Source organism: Arachis hypogaea, chromosome 19, assembly GCF_003086295.3.
Source record: "Arachis hypogaea cultivar Tifrunner chromosome 19, arahy.Tifrunner.gnm2.J5K5, whole genome shotgun sequence".
NCBI lineage: Eukaryota > Viridiplantae > Streptophyta > Magnoliopsida > Fabales > Fabaceae > Arachis > Arachis hypogaea.
The window spans coordinates 126,059,344-126,065,988 of NC_092054.1; the positions used below are offsets into that span (position 1 = coordinate 126,059,344).

At 31.4% G+C, this 6,645-nt stretch overlaps 1 protein-coding gene across 1 annotated transcript; it reads right to left on the bottom strand.

Moving 5' to 3' along the window:
• Nucleotides 1-1,252: 1,252 nt before the first annotated feature.
• Nucleotides 1,253-5,955, bottom strand: LOC112779576 (protein SIEVE ELEMENT OCCLUSION B). Its single transcript, XM_025823894.3, has 7 exons — nucleotides 5,648-5,955; nucleotides 5,277-5,342; nucleotides 4,322-4,752; nucleotides 4,131-4,219; nucleotides 3,466-3,608; nucleotides 2,688-3,194; nucleotides 1,253-2,073 (listed from the first exon to the last, which is right to left on the bottom strand). The coding sequence occupies exons 1-7, from the start codon at nucleotides 5,813-5,815 to the stop codon at nucleotides 1,468-1,470; spliced, it is 2,010 nt and encodes a 669-aa protein (XP_025679679.1). The 5' UTR covers nucleotides 5,816-5,955; the 3' UTR covers nucleotides 1,253-1,467.
• Nucleotides 5,956-6,645: the final 690 nt, after the last annotated feature.

The following is a 6,645-nucleotide window of genomic DNA, read 5'->3' on the forward strand; positions in this document are numbered from 1 at the left end:
TTTTCCCCCAATTCTAAAACCAAGACAATGTGAAAAAATCGAATAAGGAGGTGGAAGAAGAAGTTATAAATACAGAAAAGGGAAAAATGAAAAGAGATTTTTGCAAGCCATTAATTGATATTAAAGAATAAGAAGAATGAAAACAGAGAGAGCCACCAAAATAGAAATGAGAAAAAGAGATCGAGGAAACCGCAAAGGAGTAATGAAAATAAATAAGCGAGTTTTCGATTTCCTACAGAAGAAGAAAATGTAAGGAAGGAGAGAAAAAGAGATGAATCAGAGAAGCTATAGCCAGCAGATAGAAACGAACATCAAAATTGGATTCACCGCTGCAAGGTTGCAATGAGGAGAATCAAACGCACACAGTTCCAGCTCTGATTAACTTTGTTTAGTTTCTCACCTAAATCTGGTTCCCCTGTCGCATGAGACGGAGAAAGCTTCCCGATTTCAGTTCCTATGCTCTGCAGAAATGCGAATCTATGTCTAAAATCCAAATAAAGACGATATTTCAGAGCTTCTGTCTCCGACTATGGCTGTAAAATCCAGTCGGCCACGATCGTCCCTGTAATACAGGACTATCGAAGTTCAGAACTCCAAAATCCGTGATTTTTCAAGAAAAAAATGGTGAGAATGAAGGTGAGAGAGAGAGGCTGGAGTAGAGGAGGGAGACAGAAAGGTGGAAGAAGAGTAAAGGGTTAATTTTGTCATCTTCAAAATAAAAAGGGAGACACAATTTATGAATTTAGAAAAAATTGAGAGAATATTCAATTTAGGAATGGAATATTCTGTTAAATCAAACGGTTTTATTACGGTAGGGATCTAATTTAAAAAAAAAAATTTGGTGCAGGGACCCAATTAAAAGGAAAAAAAGTAGAGGGATCTAATTGAAAATTTCGCGAAACTATAGGAGAGAATAATTAAACATTTTTTTTTGGATATTAAAGAAGTGATCTTTAATCGTCATGGATTAAGCTTTCTTTTTTTACTTATGGTAATATAGCTCATGGGCCATAGGAGAGGCCATGCATTTTTAAAGGGGGCTACTCTTTTATTATTTTTTTTATAAAGAATTTTTTTTGAGAGGCCACTGCCTCCTCTCCGTAATATGAAGTTTCGTCCCTGTTTGTACCATATAATTTGCCAATAATAAAATAATTACTTTATCTTTTAAGAAAAAGTTAAAGAGATTTTAGTTAATAAATTTAAATTAAATTCATTTAACAATCTATTTATCTAAAAAATAAGAAAATAATTTAATTATAAAATAATTAAATAATATTATTAAATTAAAAAACTGACAAAAGCTGAATTTTAAGCTATAGGTAGCATTTTTTAACATAATATTTGTCAAAGATAAATTTGCTGGTATTTGACATAAACACGCATACTTTAATTTCTTAATTATATAGTAACAACTAACTAGGAAAAAGCATTAATTAAAGCAAGCTTGGAAAAGCAAATTGAAATTCAGTAACCGCAGTAGTTGGGATCATCATGATCACGGTGGCAGCACTTGTAATTGACGGAAGTAACCTCCATGACACGGCCGCAAGTAGGATTTGGGCAGGTAATTGTTGCAATGACACTTGAGCTATTGATCACGGAGCAAGGTTGTTGACGTTCAGATATCTCGTTTTCCTTATTATGATAGTATTCCGTCAATGGAATGTCAAACCCCTCTTTGATGGGAACTTTATCCTTCCAATTCTGGAATTGAGAAAGGGTTTGATACATGGGGTCGCCATGAGCAAAGAGCTTGATGTTTCTGCCTTTGGTGAGAATGACCCATCCCTGTGGATCTCTCTTGAGGCACAGCAAGTTTCTTGCAATCTCTTGGATTTCGCAGTTGAGGGGATCCTTGTGCTGCTTGTTTTTCTGGCTCTTCCTTTCTACGCTCACCCAGAAGCTGAAAACATCGTTGCTGGGACTTCTTTTTCCTAGATTATGGTAATCTATTTCCACATCTGCTGCTTCTATGTCCTTATTCTTCTTCAGTTTATTCACTCCACTTGTGAATTTTTGGACCCAGTTGTCGCTGCCTCCATATATGAACACGTATTTTTCCCGTTTCGGCTGAATCAAACGGTAAAATTAAATAGGAAAAGTATATATGCATGTTGAGAAACAACCAAAATAAGCAATTAATCAACCGACAAATATTTGCACCTTCAAAATATGAAGATTGGGGAGTTAACATTCTTAGTGAAAGGAAAATAAAAAATTGACATGTGTTTCTCTAAAAGATTATACTTCTAAAATTTGATATAATTTTGTATTTAACATCTTAATATTAAAAAAAGAAACAAAGAAACCAACTAATAAGTTATATTCTCATTTTTTTGTACAAAGGATGAAGAGGAAAATAAAATTATTTATTAAAAAATTATTAGAATAATATTAGTTACTTATTTTTTTAAATTAAAAATAATTTTTTATTATTGTTTGGTATATTTATCCTATACCTTAATTAATAAGTGTGAATAAAGTAAATATAAAAAATAAGAGTTTAACTTTAATGCGCTTATATAAAATAATTTATATGGTTGTTAAATTATTCTAATTTTTTATGACAATTTTTTTTGTAAATAATATAAAAAATAATTATTATTACTAGTAAGACATTACGTGATGGATGTAAAACTGTAAATGCAAAACTAGTACCAAAATTAACTTTTATAATTAATTACCTCTATTGTAGGATTGACTTTCTTAATGGCATCCCAAAGCCAAGTCCATTTTTTATCAAGAGCAGTTCCATCTTCTTTCCTGAAAGGAAAAGCATCGATCCCCCATTGAAAGATCAAGTCCAATGCGTTTTCATTTATCCTCCTCCCATGAGGACCCAAAACTGGAATAATAGGTCTGTCATGGATATCAAATCCGTAAGGACGAACAAAATCATCTTCTATTATCCTTCTGCCTGGCAACTCACCCAAGTACTCCACTGAATACCATTTGATGTTATAATTCCTCTTCAGATTCTTGAACCGTTCCTTACTCCCTTCTTCCCACTTATGCACTATTGGGATCCACAGAATCTTAAACTCATCTCTATGATAACCCCCCTTCTCTTTCTTGTCGTTGTTTGCCAGCAACCCATCGTAGATAGAATTTACGAGCCGAATCTCATCCTCAATTCTGTCCAAGGTCGAAATGAAGAGTAACACGTATTTCCCCTTGAAGATCTCCACACCCTGTTATGATATTTGATGGATTTTCAATAAGAGAAAGTTCAGAGCTAGCAGATTACATCAGATTTTAGTCAGCATTTAGTTTTTAAAACGTGTTATATTTAGATTTTGTTTGAACTTATGTACAAAACAATTAGTGCTGACTAATAATTAACAGCCTAAACTGATAAAATATGCTAGTTATATGTAGTACTATTGTTTCAATAATTAATATCATTCGATTAACTCTCCAATAAGAATGCAAATCAAAGAGAGAAAGTTAAAGTAAAGTGACCTTTTTAACTTGATCGAGGCCTTCATGAATTTGGGGTTGCGGACCAGTCTTAGGGTCCATGATCAAAGCCCTCAAAACTTCTACAATATCTTTAGGATTTTCAATTATTTTTCTTCTACGAACCTGGGAATCACCTAGGTGCTCTATACCAAATCAAAGAAACGCATTTCTATTAGCTGAAGGAAGGAGCTACCTACTAGAGTAGGAAAAAATTAATTAACCAATGCAATTGTATTATATAAAAAATTCTTAGTTGTTTTCCTAATAAACAAAATAATTTACTCTCTCCAATAAATTTATAGGATGTATATTGAACTGACTTTATTAAAATATCTGACAGTGACTTGTTATTTAATTAATAAATTAGCAAAAGAATTATAATTTATTGCCAAAAAAATATATAAAAATTGTTACTGTAAGTAATTATATATATATTGATAGATTCTAGTATGGTTAGGTTATTCTGATCACGATAATTATATAAAAAGTGTGGTTAAAATTAAAGTTACATTTCTTATATTTTAATAATATTTTTTTAACAATATTATTTAAAAAATATTATTTAATAATAAAAAAATATTACTTTAATTTTAACAATATTTTTTAAAATATCATGGCCATCATACCCTACCTACCGAAACATAACCATACGCATATATATTAACCTTTCTGCTTCATGCATGTTTCCAGATACCCTGCCAAACTGTCATCAGCCATAGTAAGCTTCTCCTTAAACTCTGACAAAGTATAGCTCCTAAAAAATAGAAAAAAAAAAATTTAAAAGTATTACACCATAGAATAATTCCAATGAAAGTATATTCAATCTATATGGATGCAAATGAATGTGTTAACTTACGGTGATGGTGAGAGGAGGTTTGCTGTGGAAGCAACAATGGAAGCAATGGTCCAATAAACAAGGAGAGGGATGGATTTTAAGGCGTCATTGAGGGCAGGAACATCTTCTTCTTCAAAGTCTTCGGCGGACAAGTCAGCCCAGTGGTTGATGTGAAAGAGCACTGCTTGGCCTATGTGTCTCACCAACTCCGTCACCTGGTTCGCAGACTCCTTCCGGATTTGGATTTGGTTCAGCTGTCTCAGTGAGGTTCCCGCAACGTCCGATGCTGCAGGTAGAACTGCCCTGTCCAGGTACACAAAGTTGCCGTATTCCAAACAGAATGCCGCTAGCGTTATCATCACCTTTGCGTCCCAGGAATAGCGCCTCAACTGCTGCAGAATCCACATTGTTGTTTGGTGCGCGCATAGCTTTGAACTCTGCGTCGCTATCATCTATATTCATGGATCATGAAAACAATAATAACTATCACAAAAATTTATTTCAAAAAGAATCAGTAGAACCAGCAAATTTTATAATTTATAACTATTAATTATTTATTATTAATATTTTTAATGGTATAAAATTATAATTAATAGTGTAGGATTATTCATTTTTTTTTATTAATTAAATGCTAATCAAATTTTAATAAAAATTCTAATCTCAAGATTTTTTCTTTTAGAAATTTCAGAAATTTAAATAAATAAAAAATATATAAATAATTGTATTTTTAATATACTTTTCATAAATTTTTTTATTTTTAATTCTTGTAAAATTTGCATATGTACTGAATTTTGTCAACAATGAGTCAACGACTAAATATAGATTCTTTTTTATTATAAAAATTTTGATATTATATTATAAAAATATTTTTTTAAGCATTTAAATTAATAAAAAAATATCTAAATAGTTGTATCTCTAATCAAATAATAATCCTCCACACAATAAATATGTTAGATTGCGAGCAACTATATAATACCTGGCAAGAAACCAGCTTCAGTGTGAGGAATTCAGGCTTTGAAAGAGGTGGCGGTAGTGGATGACTCTGTAGGGCAAGTAAAAGAACAAGTATTAATTTTTGGCATCGCATATTTAGAAAAAGTATAGGTAAATTATTCTTAACCAGCTAATTTTAAATAATTATAATTAATATTTATTAATTTTATATTTTCAAAAAATAAAATTTAAATAATTACTAATTAATAACAATTAATTAGTATAAACTGTAATTTAAAAATACTTGTTGCCTTGTTGTTGATTAGACATTGTTATTTCTAATGCCGTCATTTGCGCACTACAGCCTATGTAACATTAGTTAGCTAGAACGAATAGTGTAAATTATTTAATTACCTGATTACTATTAGGTAGAAGTATGTTGGAGACAAGTTCATAGAGGATTTTGGTATCGCATTCCACATCACTGATGACATGTGTGAGGTAAACTTGGTCAAGGATGTTATCGTCATTGAATTCAAAACCGTCGTCCGTTTTCTTCGTGGCAGCAATGGTGCTTGCCATTGTTACGATTGATATTCACTCTCCTTTCTTTTCTTTTGTATGTGTGAAGTTAATTAGGAAATGATTATTATATTGTGCCTTATTGCTATCCAAGCTATTTATAGGCTTTCACTCCCTCAGAGATCAGACTATAAAACTTGCATATAGAAGTAATCTGTAGAAATAAAAAATAAAGAGGAAAAGAAGAGACTAACACACATCATTATTTAGAAGAGAATAATACATAAAGCTAACTAGCTACGGCATAGCTAGCTTCTAGTATAATGTGGTTGCTGGTGGTCCATTTCATGGTGTGGTGTGAAACACATGCTGCCCAGCATATACCCTTATTATGAGTTCCTAACTGATCAGTGTACAAGACTAAAGATATAATTGGTATTTTATTCTAACTACTTCCATTGATCCCATTCCTTTTTTCTTTCCCATGCCACGGGACCGGAATGTCGCCAAACTTTTGCTTTTCAGAAAGGAAGTAAATAAGATATGTCTGATCTTTTTCCTTCTTTTTGTTTGCGTATACCTATATATGTAATGTACCTTTTTAACTACTATGGAAAGTTGCGCAATGTAAGCCATATATCTTAAATTTTGTTGGATCTATACCAAGAGTTAGAATACTAAATAAAAGATAATTATATACATAATGTTTCTAGAGTTCATTATTACTGCATGAGTAAAGTAATTGGGTGAATAATATTTAAGTGAGAATTTAGTACTCAATAATACACATTTTGTCTAATTTCCTCAAAATTAGAGAGATAACATGTAATGAATCTGTTAATTGTCTTATATTATTTTATATATATTGATCAAGTTTTAACTATAAAAAA

Coding starts and splice junctions, on each gene's coding strand:
- LOC112779576 (XM_025823894.3), bottom strand. CDS start 5,815: ATGGCAAGCACCATTGCTGCCACGAAGAAAACGGACGACGGTTTTGAA. Junction 4,220..4,321: donor AACCTCCTCTCACCATCACC/GTAAGTTAACAC, acceptor TCTATTTTTTAG/GAGCTATACTTTGTCAGAGT. Junction 2,074..2,687: donor AAGTCAATCCTACAATAGAG/GTAATTAATTAT, acceptor CGTTTGATTCAG/CCGAAACGGGAAAAATACGT.